This window comes from Limulus polyphemus, unplaced genomic scaffold, assembly GCF_000517525.1.
Source record: "Limulus polyphemus unplaced genomic scaffold, Limulus_polyphemus-2.1.2 Scaffold282, whole genome shotgun sequence".
Taxonomy (NCBI): Eukaryota; Metazoa; Arthropoda; class Merostomata; order Xiphosura; family Limulidae; genus Limulus; species Limulus polyphemus.
The window spans coordinates 554,958-569,480 of record NW_013665892.1 but is presented as its reverse complement, the minus strand read 5'-3'; the positions used below and the strand labels follow the sequence as shown (position 1 = coordinate 569,480).

General features: G+C 33.9%; 1 protein-coding gene across 1 annotated transcript in view; it reads left to right on the top strand.

The window, feature by feature from the left end:
• LOC106457020 (membrane metallo-endopeptidase-like 1) overlaps positions 1 to 6,430 on the top strand; it is a 104,207-nt gene extending 97,777 nt beyond the window's left edge. Inside the window, exons 17-20 of the mRNA XM_013916405.2 lie at positions 918 to 983; positions 1,200 to 1,295; positions 1,808 to 1,884; positions 4,671 to 6,430. Coding sequence (XP_013771859.1) covers positions 918 to 983; positions 1,200 to 1,295; positions 1,808 to 1,884; positions 4,671 to 4,770 — 339 coding nt within the window. The 3' untranslated portion in view covers positions 4,771 to 6,430. The remainder of the gene's footprint in view (positions 1 to 917; positions 984 to 1,199; positions 1,296 to 1,807; positions 1,885 to 4,670) is intronic.
• The last annotated feature ends 8,093 nt before the right edge of the window (positions 6,431 to 14,523 follow it).

Here is a 14,523-nt window from a genome sequence, read left to right as displayed (position 1 = left end):
AGGGGTTTTTGTCTAGGACCGAGTCATTGTTTTAGCGTTTAATATTCGCATAGATAATCCATTTTTCATCACCGGTGACAATTCTCTCCAAATATGGTTCAAGCGCATTACGCGCCAGAAGAGACGAAGCAACGTTCACACGTTGGAAACAATGATCGTTCGTGAGGCACCCAAACACCTTTTTTAAGGAGTTTTTCCATGTTCCTTAGATGTTTGCGTATTGTTTCATGAAAGACATGCAATTTTATGACCATTTCACGAGTGTGTTGCCTTGGGTTAGATTCAACAAGCGTCTTCAGAGCATCAATATCAATTCCAACATGCCGGCCCCTGCCATCACAGTTTTTAAGGCTAAAGTCACCTGAATGAAATTTACTTAACTAGCGTTCAAAACATTTCCATAAACTTCTTTGATATTCTTTATGGCTACAGAGGCGTTGTTTCCATTCTTGTATTCAAACAGCACTACATGCCGAATGTGTTTCTCGTCGTGTGCCATCACTATAAGGGATTAGAGTGTACTAAACTTTAAGCATTATATATGCTCCACAAACGTGACGTTTAGGCGGTTCGTTTAACTGTTATACGTGATGTACGTTTTTCGGGGGATGGTTAATGAAAGTGTTCCAAAACGCGACATTAATTTCTTGACGACCTGATACATGTAAAGACTGTTGTAATATTTACATTGGAGAAACCGGTCGACAAGTGTGTACACGATTAAAAGAACATTAAATTCCACTTCCCTTGTGCTTGATAACTTGGAGGTCCATCATTCAATTTTATCCACCTGACGATGCTAGGTAAACCTAGCGAAACGTATTACTTGTTTTATCCGTAAACAAAACTTTAATTTTCATGTTACAAGTTCTTCCTTTATTTCAATAATATTACTAAAGGTTTGATAATTATTACAGATTAATGGTATCAACACGCAAGGTGAAAACATTGCAGATAATGGAGGACTGAAACAAGCTTATCGAGTAAGTAGAGGCAGGATTTCATAAAATATGGTCAATGTGAAATGAAACTAAAGCCCAATGTTTGTTACGTTTTAGTGGATGAATTTTGTGATATAATATAACTGCTAATATATGGAACTGTAGTTTCTAACATCGATGCTAAGTTCAGATAATCAAAGTGAAGATTGTAAGTCATGTACGCTGGTTGAGCTGAGTACAGTGTCTCTTTACTTCTAGGCTTACAAGTCTTGGGTTAAAGATAACGGTCCCGAGCTTCCTCTGATTGGTTTGAAGTACAGTCCCGAACAGCTGTTTTGGATAAGTGCAGCTAATGTGAGAGACTTACATTTAATGTATTCAGTATTATCATTACAGTACAAGCTTTTATTTATTTATTGTATTATCATTTGTATTATCCTTAAAGTACAGACTTTTATTTATTTATTCTTGCAGCACAGATATTTACTTAATCATTTATTTTAATGTAAATAGTATTCCTCTTATAGTGCAGACTATTGATGTAAGACATGACCCCAAACGCTATCTTAATTTAATGTTTTTATACGTTTTAACTGATAGAATAATTCATGTATGTCCTAAATATTACATTTTTAGGAAAATACTGATATGAACATCGACTGTTCATATTATCATAAGTCATATTCTGTGTTTTTAACATCTTGTAAGAAAGAATTTGTATTTTAAGAAGGGTGTGACATCCTTTAAAATCCAGAGGTTGCAGGCAACAGATAATAATAATATCGAAAAACCTAAGTGACTGTCGTAACTTTAGGTTAATTTGAAAAATTTGTGAACTTGACTGTAAATGTAAAGTTTATACATAGGTGTGGTGTGGTAAATATCGGCCTGAAGTTCTGAAACTGAGGATACTTTCTGGTTGGCACAGTCCAGCTCAGTTTAGGTATGTTGAGTCTCATCTTTTCTAATAGAAGTAATTATTTGTCTACGATAGTGACGCCTATTAAAATACTAATATTCAATGCAATATTAAAGTATATTACTTAAAGGTTTTTCATGCATATTTCCATTCTTTACGTGTTTACAGTGGACGTTAGCTTTTATGTGTCTGTTAAAGAAACAAGTTTTTCTCTACAATTTCGTTAAATTATAGCTACTTATGGACTCGAATATGATAAAAATGCAGATATTTTAACTAAATAAAATATTGTTAGTCATATCCTCGAAGTATATACCATGATGAAGATGGCGCAGCTTGGAAGTTTTGTCGTAACTTGGTATGGTATATCCTACCAGGTGGTGCTATCTACCGATGTTTGAAACGTTTTAATCTCTAGGCTTACCTTATGCATATTTCATTCTCTGAGTTATTTATTTCTAATTCTATATTAATCTTACATCATAGTACTTCGTAGTCCTCAAGTTTTAACCACAAAACTTAATTTCCTTAAAATATCCTCCGCTCTCGCTTCCACGTGGATTTGATTTTCTATTTGGCTTAATCTATTTTACTGTCACACACCTCATTACAAAAACTAATTATTATTTATACCGTTGCAAAATGCAAAGTCCCATGCTATCACAGAGAGCCAATCATTAATCATAGCTAATCCTGGTATATAACACCTCATGCGTGTAATCTACATCACTCAAAGACTGATGGTAATTTTTTACAAATCATTCTTTACTGGCTTTTTACTACGAATTTTCAATAAGAAAGATCATATTAGCATCTCGATGGCCCGTTATCAACGAGACCCCCCCCTCCCCCCTGCCCCTCGGTACCAGGTCAACTGGATATGCGACATAAAATGTTAGTAATTTACAAGACGTCAAATATCTTGGAATATAACGCCCTTTGTTGGTAAAACATGATTTACTGATTAATAGCTTATGTGACAATAAGTTTATGTCACAATAAGACTGACAGTAATCGTTACAAATCTTCTTTACTAGCCTTATGCATATAGTTTCCAGTAAAAAAAACACAATAACACCTAGATTGCAAAATTAGAAAATATAATTTCTAAATTATTTTTGAGTAAACAAATCGTTGAAATAGAGAGAGGATTATCATTTGTACTTATTTTGGAATATTATATGCAAGTGTGCAGTCAACACCAGAGAGCTAGTCACAGATAGTGATAGACTTAATGTGGCTGGTTATTTTGAGTTGTCTGTCAAAGTTTACCTCCAGACACTTCAGTGTTTCATCTAGAAGGACAGTAATGTCTACAAAGGATTGTCCCCATCATCATGTCAGTTGTTGAGTGTAAAGAACGTAACTGTGGCTTTGGCAGGATTGATTAACATTCCTGTCTAATTGCACCATTTTCTTACCCTGTTAAGGAATGATTACATCATTTTCCTACCCTGCTAAGGAATGATTACACCATTTTCTTACCCTGTTAAGAAATGGTTGCATCATTTTCTTACCTTGCTAAGGAATGATTACACCATTTTCTTACCTTGTTAAGAAATGGTTGCATCATTTTCTTACCTTGCTAAAGAATGGTTATATCTTGATCGTGATTTCAGATTTGCTCGAGTCTCTGCTGTCCACTAGAATATCGTCAGCAAAGGTTAGCACATAGCATCTAATTGAATAGTTAAAGCCAGCTATATTTTGGTGTAAGTATTGAAAAGAACAGGCAAAAATGATGTTCTTTGATATAGACTAGTATTGATAATGACCCAGTGTGATTGCCAGCTTCGGTGCTTTTGACGCATCTTTTGGTAGTTAGTGCATTTATGACCCATTTTACACAAGGACATGACAGACTTTGTCAGATTATTTTACAGAGGAAATTACACAACAGGGCTATTGTGAAGATGCATGGTCATTAAATAGAGAATGACGAGGTGTGATGATACAAACTTAAACAACGTGGTGAGGCTCCAAAACAATTTTTGGATATGATGTGCAACCTGCATAGTTATGATTCTGATAAGCTCTGGTGTAGCTTGAGATTATTTTACATGTCTCCATGGTCACATTGATTAATGTATCTGTACATGAAGGCCTTGTCTTGATCTTCTTCCGTCATCATGGTGAATGTCTGACATTGTTATTGTATTTGTTTCCGCGCTTGTTAAAGCATCAGAATGAAGTGTTTGTGAAATTGTTCTTGCTGTACAAATAATCCCGTTTGATGTATTGTGCTGTTCTATATATTTATTGCCTTCCATGTCCAGACTGGATCATACTTTGCGTGCATGACCTCAGGCTGGAAGTAATTGCACAGTTTCCAGGCCTTATCATTTATTTCTTACTCTTTATTTCACCCGCCCTTTTCTCCCCTATATCTTCTGCTTTGTGGGGCATAGCCAGTTCTTAACTTCCCTAATGTTAGGAGCCTGTAAGAATCTGGGTGCTTTGCTCCCGGAACATGCTGGGGCCCTCAGCTGGACCCAAAACCAGAAAGGTAAGTTCTTATGATCTAGAAATTCTAGATGATTAATTAAATTCAAAGTACTTGTGCAGAAATTAGTGTATAGCATTGAAGGTCCGCCTTTCTTCATGTTTGAAAAGGATAAATTTTGTTATTTTTTTTTAAACTTTGGCAGGAATCATTTTGTTCACTTCTCCTTCTGAAACCAGAAACAGTATATAGTTCGAGTGAGTGCATTTAATAAATTCAGGATTCTTCTTTGCAACTAGTTAATGCACTGATTAGAAATCTTTAGTTATGCAAAATATTATTTTTATTAATTCATTCATATTTACAGAATCATTGGGTCCTTTTCCAACCTGGAAGACTTCGCCAAAAGCTTTAATTGTTCGATCAACTCTCACATGAACCCTCAGAAGAAATGTACGATTTGGTGATGCTAGCGCCATCTTGCCCGTTACAGATGCAATGGCTTCTGTAGTTAATTGTTTTTTTTTTTCTGATTTAAAAGTTTCAACAAAAAATTGAAACTCGAAATACACATTTAGATGAAAATTATTTTGGAAATTTGCTTTTAGAACTTACTGTAATTGATAAATTAAAATGTTTAATATTTATACGTTTATCATATTGTTATAGTAATTTGTGTTCAAGACTTTTAACGTTTCAAACACTACAGGCAACACTAAATGAATTGTTGTTATACAGTGTTGAAGATATTGTTTTAATTTTAAATGGAACTATTGATTTGGATCATTTATTTAAGTTTGTATTTTGAAAATAGCTAAGAGTTGTAAGAAAATCTGAAATATAGCCTAGATTTTTAGACTTTTTAAAGAAAACAATGAAAAGTTTCTTTGACAGTGCAACATATTATAAATATAATACTCACATTTGTAATATGTGAAGATATGTATTTACTAGTAGGTCCGTTTGTATTTGCATGTCATATTTTTGGTTTCGGTTGTATAATACTTTTGTAGTTCTTTTGTTTTGTAAGAATTTTCACGCCATCTTTGTCGTAAGAAAGAACGTAAGTTAGTCTTTATTAAGAACTGTAAACTTAGTAGGATATAGTGCACATGTATTTTGACCGTCACGTGACATTCACTTAACCTTAGTGGTTGTATTTCATTCATGTTGACTTCTATTTTGTATCTAAATTAGTATCTTACACTTAATTCTTTTACTGTTTCTATATTCGAAATTAAATAAAAAAAAAAGAAAGAAACCAGCTGATGAGATTCTGAATGTCATTCGTGCTAAAACATAACTTTGTAAAGTCAAATTCGAGACTGCAGTCTTATCGATAAATATTGTTTAATTGTAGCAGTTTGCAGCAAGTTTCATGTGACAATATCATATAATGTAGTAGAGAAAATGTTCAAGTATATTTAACAAAAGTTGTTTATGGTGTACTTTTGGTGTGGAATTAAAATCTTACTGTTGAAAATCAATTGTAGAGAGCTCAATCAAATGTTGTACTAATTACTTTTATTGTGAATGTTGGAAATCAAAGCATTTTTAAATATTATTGTTAGTTTGATATTCATGTACGCCTGGAAGGTTGAATTTCTTGCATATGAAACTCAAGTTTTCACTTTTACTATTTTACTTCAATTATAAATATTTAAGTTTGTCTGATAACAATAAGTGAATGTTTATTTCAAACTATCCAGGACTAACATATTTTTAAATAAATATATTACAACTTCCACCGTAATATATGTATGTAATCTCTTTGTCTCGAAGATTACAGTATGGTGCAAGTATCTTTACAACCTCGGAGTAAGTTTTGCTTTATTTTACAAGTGTATATTATCAATCTTACTTGGTGTTTGGTCGACTCCGGCTCCTCATGACATTTACGTATACTCATGTTTATCTTGTATTGGCGTATTGTGTAAGAAAGGAAGATTAATAAAAATGTTATATTAAAATACCATAAAAATTGTTTATATGTATACTAGTCACTGTAAGTAGTTTTATCAGCATGCAATATATAACCTGAGAAGAAACTAGATGAAAACGTTTTACATGCACCATATATGCAATCTGGAACGAGGAAACGGTTAGTAGTTTCAGTCAAAAGTAAGGTCCAAGTATTGTTGAAGATCACGACTTAAATGTAAACAATTCTTTTTTTTTATTCGGTTTCATATAGATAAATAAAGTAATGAAATGCAGTCCAAAGCCTTTCTTCAATTATTGAACACTTCCTATACATCGGGACAGCTCTAAATGATTATCTTATACGTAGCTAGTTTAAGTTTGACGAAGAACAAATGATCTGAAACTACAAAGAAATAGTTAAAATCAATCTGAACATATGTGTGTTATGGTAATGATAGAAGGGCGAAGGCTTAATTCTTACAACCCTTATTATACCGTTCTTTTTGGGATTACCCTCATTATACAACAGTTTTTACTGTGAGAGTCTTTCACTAATATATTTAGTCAATGTTATACCGCCTCCCTCAACATGCTTTCCAAAGTCTATCAACATGCACAGATGACGACTTCCGAGGGTCATTTTGGACAATCTAAAGGCACAGAAGTCCATCGGAGATATCTGCCAATGGTATGTGTTGAACTCCCATTTGTATTTACTTCTTGCGGATGGTATACTGGCATGCTGATATGGCTGCTGTATCTTGATGAGGCCCTGCCAATCCGTACCATAGATGCTGTATCTTGATCAGGCCACGCCAATCCGTACCATGGATGCTGTATCGTGATGAGGCCACGCCAATCCGTACCATGGATGCTGTATCTTGATGAGGCCACGCCAATCCGTACCATGGATGCTGTATCTTGATGAGGCCACGCCAATCCGTACCATGGATACTGTATATTGATTAGGCCACGCCAATCCGTACCATGGATGCTGTATCTTGATGAGGCCACGCCAATCCGTACCATGATATTTTCTCGCCTTATAGAGGTGTCAGCACGTTACCGTGATATTATGCAGGGTTTACTTTTACATTTTCATCGAATCGTCGTAAGTTTAACTTGTCATTATAGCTTCAACCAACAAGTTTAACTTGCCATTACAGCTTCAACCTCGAAAATACTTTTGTGATAAACACTGTGCCAATTTTTTCTGACTTTGTTGTAGTCACTTACGTCAAGTGTGGTGATCTATTTCCACAAGTCACGTGCTAAATACATTTCACATACCTTTCAGCAGTTGATATTCTGTATGTGTGACCTAACCTGTTTGAGATTCTAATGGAGTTTTTATTTTAGCTGAAATTCTTGAGTTACTTTAGACACAAAATATACAAAAGCAAAACAAGACAGAAAACAATAAATGATAAAAATACTCAAATGAGTTTACAAAAATATAGTGAAAAGTTAAATATAGAGTAAAGAGTCGCCAATAACGTTTAAATGTCATGTTGTTTAGTTTTTAAATATTTTATTTCATAAAGATAATTTCTTTAACCAATAATTTCATGTCAGAATACCTAGTTGTCAAGATTTTGAAGTTATTTTTAAGAAAAGGTAATATGTGTTTTCCCAGTCCGACGGATTGGAGGGTCACTAGGGTTAGATAACTTTCTCTCCAGTTATCAAGTAAAATCCGTTATGTTTGTGGATTCTAACATTAAAGTAGAGTTTTAGTAGATTAGTCTGACAGCTGTCACAATATAACCATCAACAAGTAATGATGTAAAGACAGTCTTTAAAAAAAAAAAATGTTAGTCGAAAAGATGATCTAAATATGATTATAAACTTAACTTTCGGATAAATGATTAATTAAGTTGCAAAGTTTGACTCACTTTGTTTACTATAGGGAGAAAGAGTTAGTGTAACCTCAAACAGGGGTGACTGTTCACTGTTGAGAAAGTTACGGGTTATTTTTTATAACATATTATCAGGAGAAAGGTTTTCATTGATGCATTTTGTAGATATTAAGTAAGTAAGGACTGATAGTTTCGACAGGTTTTATAGACTGGGTCTAATAGACAAAAGACGATATACCCTTTCGAAGCGTGAAGGTAAGCGAGCCATGCCGTGAAAATCTCTTTGTCGTGGAGATAGATAAGTAGCTTAGGTCATGATGAGAATGTCTAATAAAAAAAAGGTTTTGTTTGATTGGTTACTTCTTTTGAGCAAAGCAAACCCCGGATTTTAGCATTGTAAACCCGTTGTAAGTAGACTTACCGCTGTCCCACCGGAGGAAAAAAAAAAGCAAGTGTGGTTTTATTCAAGTTCATAAGTGAGATTTGATAAAAGAGTGTTAGGAATTTAGATAGTCTAGAAAGAAAGTAAAAATTACCATCATACTGCTTATACAGAGTAGATGGAAGGTTTGAAATCGACAGGATATACATCCTGCAACTTGGGTTCAAAGTGGCACAGAAGGGTTAACTAAAGTCGAGACGATCGGTGACACAAAGCAACGTCATCTATCTGGCTATACGAGTGCACATTGAAAAGAAAATGTGTGTGTAACGGCAAGTTCAAGTGGCCATAAAGTAGTCATAGTGAAAGATAAAGACTCAATTTCTTGAGAAAATTCAACAGAGTCGTTAGAAGTAAGTTCATTGAATGTAAGAGATTTAAGTAGTTAAACGAGAAATTTCACAAGATTATAGGAGTAAGAACCAACAGAAGACAGCATAGGACGCGAGAGGATGTTAGTTTTATATGCTTTAAAGAGACCTAAGGGAATCTTATGTCAAGAACCACATCACCAGTCTGTAAGGCAGTGCCTTTCTTTCTTTGTTCAAATTTGCTCGATTTTTCTTCTCGACGGGTAGTAAAGGTGAGCCAGTTGCAGTTGTGATGGATTTGAACTTCGTGGTATTCTTAAGAATAGTAGTCATTTTGTAAAAATACTTTTTTTTCTGAAATATCAGTACAATAACCTTTTCAGGTTTTGTGATAATAAGGTTAAAATGTATTTCAGGGCAGTACTTTCATCAGAGAAGAGAGAAGAAGTTTTGAAGATACTAAAGTTGCAAAAACAAATAAAGATCAAAGTTTTATTTTCTTTTCTTTTTTTTTGAAGTAAGGTTTTATTAGAAGTGCAGGCTTTGATGATCAGTTTGATAAATATGGGAAAGATATCTAGGATCTGAGGGTCACTGCAGAAGGTCACAGGTGGTCAGCATACTTGAGTTTTTAGCAAGAATATACTTACATGTGCTGCTTAGCTGAACATTAGTTGAACCTCTGTATGTTAGAATCAGGGTTTTCGGAGAGATTCATGTTGGAGATTCTTGTATCGTTGAATCGGACAACCCCCCCCCCCTTTTTTTTCACAGGACAGATGCTATGCCCTGGCTGTGGAATGAAACATAGTAGTTGTAAACAAGAAACGGTGTGATATTTGAAAATCAACAGTTGTGGATGTTTGGTTGTTCTGTGCTCTTTTGTTTGAAATACAGGTTGTATGGAGATGTGTGTTTGAGGGGAGCGCTTGTAATTGTATGTAGTGTAGCTGTAAGTTTGTTTCTTTTTTTCCGCTTTATTTTAGTACTAGCGAAAGTACCCGGCTTCGCTCGGGTTATTAGGTTGATTTATTCTAGATGACTATGTCAGTATGTGTATTCTGAACCCAGTTTAGCATAAAAGTATAATCTATATACTTTTGTTGCTCTTTTACGAGATGTGGCCTGTTTATAAAGGTAACCTTCCCTCTGACTTGTCCTCCTATTTTAAATTTAAATAATAAAATCAAATACTAACGAAACAAACCTCTAAATTATAAAACTTTTTTTTCAATTTTTTACTATTTATATTTCATTTAATACTTTCAGTATATAGCATCTTAACAACAATATTAGCTTATACTTTCATTGCTAAGCAACATGATATGAAAGCCATTGTTTGAACGCATCGTTACCAAAATTCACTGGCTTTTCTATATATTAGAAGTTGTTAAAAATAACTGTGAAGCTGCTAAACATGGACTACATGATCTGTGTCACTGGAATTTTTTTTTATGAAGTAACATCTGGCAGATGTTCATATATAGATGTTACATATGTAGGAGAAATAAGCCTACACGTACATGATAGGATATCTGAACATGTACGTGACATTCAAAACATCAGTACTAACAATTCTATTGGCGAATATTATAGAAAAAACATGACCTATCACAAGCAGACAACATCTTATTGGATGTCAAGATCTTAGCTAAATGTCATATTTTTCTTGACAGAACAATTAAGGAATCCGTTTAAATCAAGAAAGATAAACTTAAGATGAACAAATATAAAAGTTGACCTCTAGCGTAGGGATGTTAATAGCATTCTTAAGAATTTAGTATGTTTGAACTTTGAAACAGTCTCTATACATTTTCATAATGGTTAAAATATACTTTTCGACATTACTACATGTATGTATTGATATAATAGAATGAAATAATACTTATAGATACAAGTATGAAGAGGTATTTTATATACATCTATATACTACTAAAACTCTGAGATTGTTTGTGTGTGTGCTTGTCTGTAATTAAATACAGCATAAACGGCGCACAATACCGCCATATTTGTAATGAAATGAAAATAGAAACAGAATAAAATAAGTTTCGTTAAAATCGAGCCATAGATTACCGAGTTAACCCCGTTTTTCGGGTCACTTTTATGAAAATGTCCAGATGAATGTAGGTGCACTAGATGGCGCCACGTATCGGCTTATCTATCTATATATCTATTTGTTTTTTCACCTGATGAATCCTTTTAAAATATCTTCTATACAACAATATATGCACAACAGAAATTAAATGATGAGATGAAAATGTGTTATAACGGCGCGTAGAAAGAACAACAATAAAATGGACCTACAACATTATTGACTATTTGCAAGTAGTAACTATGGAGCGAGGTAATAAACTAAAAAATCAAGTCGACAACAACAAAAAAATTTTATAAACGAAAACCTCTCGCCGAGCATTGGCTATTATATTATTTCCCTGTCAATATTCCCATTTTCATTAAAAGGCGTAATCTATCTATATACTACTATATACTATATATACTAAAATACTATATATATACTATATACTACTAAAACTCTGATATTGTCTGTTTGCTTATTTTCTAAGTCAAAAAATCATTCAAACTACCGTTCGCACTCTTTACGTAACTTCTTACTTCACTTTTTTGAAAAACGAAATGGTCTTTCCTTTTACTCAAATAACTTTTCTAGAATTATGAATAACACGAATGGATTGAAATATTTAATTAAATAAACCTTCATTTCGGTGCAATATTGAAATTAGCTTGAATTATTCATAACCTCTGAATAGTGGTTGACCCAACGGGCCATGGTGGTCTAGTAACATATACTATTCTAAATCCTATGATTTTAATTGTTTACCTGCTGATTTACACACATTACCTACTATTGTTGGTTCGGGTTGTTTCAACGATTTAAATCTACAAATTTATATTAAGGTAAATATCTAACCACCTATATCTCCGTGATGTATCTTTATTAACTCAATATTTCGCTATCACAGCTATGCCAAGAGCTATCGATATCTTACAAGCTCACTAATCAAGATGAAACTAAATTAGCTCATGAAGAAGATGTGATATTAAGGTAATAACAATGTGTTGTGGAGATAGAGATCGTTAGTTTCTTTACCTTACTAGAAATGTCTCGTAATAGACTTCAGTTCGGTTCAAACAAAATTAAGAATAGCAGTTATTGTTTGTACGATAACCAATCAAAAAGTACCACACCAGTTCAAATCCAGTAGAAACATATCCATAAAAATAAAGTCATCGTTCCTAGGGCTGAAATACTGCATAACAAATGTGTAGAAATCATAATGTTGATAATGGATTAAAACTAGAGGAATTACAAAGCCAGCGATGTGTGATCTTTACAAATCTACCCACTATTCTTCTTCATTGAACACTAATGCTGAAACAATAACTTCCACTCACCGTTGCTATCCAAATAACAATATTATTTAAAAAACTCTTTCTATTTAACATTCTTCTTCAAGTAAAAATAACGCTAAGACAATGATCTTAATAACCTGCACATTTTGTTTCACTCCAAGTTATTTAGAAAACAAAACGTACTCACCGATGTTGCATTAATTTTCGGCAATATATCTTACTTAGGTTTTGTTTATGTAGCACTAGAGTTAAGAAAATAATGTCTACGCATCGTTTTCTTACGAATAACATTTATACTTAGACAATAATCTCTCCTCTTTCTACAAGTAACGCAAATGATTGGACAATAACCTTTTTTTCCTCTGTTTCTCTTCAAGTAGTCCCCCCCGTGAGACAGCGGTAAGTCTACGAACTTAAAACTCTAAAATCCAGGATTAAATTCATCGCGGTGGACACAGCAGATAACACAGTGTAGGTTTGCTCTAAAACAAACAAACAAACAAAAACAAAACTCTCCAAGTAACACTAAAGTGTAAAATAATTATGTATATTCACCAATCCTTTCCATGAAACTCCAAATTAATTGTGTATATTCACCAATCCTTTCCATGAAACTCCAAAATAATTGTGTATATTCACCAATCCTTTCCATGAAACTCCACTTTTAAGACAGTAATGTCTACTTATCTCTACCCTCCAAATATCACAGTCTATTCTCACTATTTCTTCATAACTACGCCATTAAGACCATAATGTATACTCCCTCCCTTCCTTTTCAAGGAAAGTCGGTGTTTCTAAAAAAACGTCTACTACCTGTATTTTTCATGTAATCTATTATTATGAACGGGAAACAAAAATAATTGATAGACTCTGTAAAATCCAAAGGTTGTAAAATTGTGAACACAGTGTTTATTATGTGGTTGAAACGTCTGTTTTCTCCAAATTTCACTAACTTTATACGATTCTATATATTTCTTAAGTATAAGATGTTTCAAAAATTACCGCTATGTTCCTTTGTCAAGACAATATTCGTGAGCAATCTTGTCAGAAAAAAATAATCATAAACTTGTACGCTTCTTATCCGGACAAAAGCCGGTGGTACAATAATCATAAACTTGTATGCTTCTTATCCGGACAAGAGCCGGTGGTACAATAATCATAAACTTGTATGCTTCTTATCTGGACAAGAACCGGTGGTACAATAATCATAATCTTGTATGCTTCTTATCCGGACGAGAGCCGGTGGTAAAATAATCATAAACTTGTATGCTTCTTATCCGGACGAGAGCCGGTGGTAAAATAATCATAAACTTGTATGCTTCTTATCCGGACGAGAGCCGGTGGTAAAATAACCATAAACTTGTATGCTTCTTATCCGGACGAGAGCCGGTGGTAAAATAATCATAAACTTGTATGCTTCTTATCCCGATAAGAGCCGGTAGTAATATCATCATAAACTTGTATGCTTCTTATCCCGATAAGAGCCGGTAGTAATATCATCATAAACTTGTATGCTTCTTATCCGGACGAGAGCCAGTGATAAAATAATTATAAACTTGTATGCTTCTTATCCGGACAAGAGCCGATGGTAAAATAATTATAAAGTTGTATGTTTCTTATCCGGACAAGATCCGGTGGTTAGCGTGCCAGAATGTGAACTCGATGGTCTATGGTTCGCCTCCCATTCCCACGTTATAAAGGTAACGATCAAAACCTACTATAGATTATTGTTGCCCAAGAGCTAGAAATGGGTACTGTTGACTAGCGTCATTCCTTGTAGATTCTAGTGTACTATTTCAAAATTAAGGACGACTAATGCAGATAACCCTTGTGTAGCTTTACGTGTATATCAGAACCAAACTCACAATAACTACTAACATAGAAATGATCTACGTCGCACTTGCAATATGGTTCCTTATTTTATGCCTTATGATGCTAGTTCATATAATACGTTGAAGTAAAAGTCAGCCACGTCGTGTAGTCTAATTTGGATTTAGAATGTGTTTTTTACCTTTTTTTATAGCTTTGATTTCATTACTGAACTGTTTAATTTAGTTGTTTAAAAATATCGTGAAACGCTTTCATTCCCTGGCTGAAACATTGGACTCGCTTTATTTCACATCTGGAAAGTGTGGAATAACTTAGTAGGTGGATGTGCTCCACGTACACATATGCGGATCAAAAGCGCGGTACTGCTGAAGAAACACTCACAGGTGTTATTTTTATTCAGCAGATGTAAGGCAGGCTATTTAGTTTCAGTATTGAACACTTGTAACTTACAAACAGGTCATGTTGCCCTATAACATCTACCTG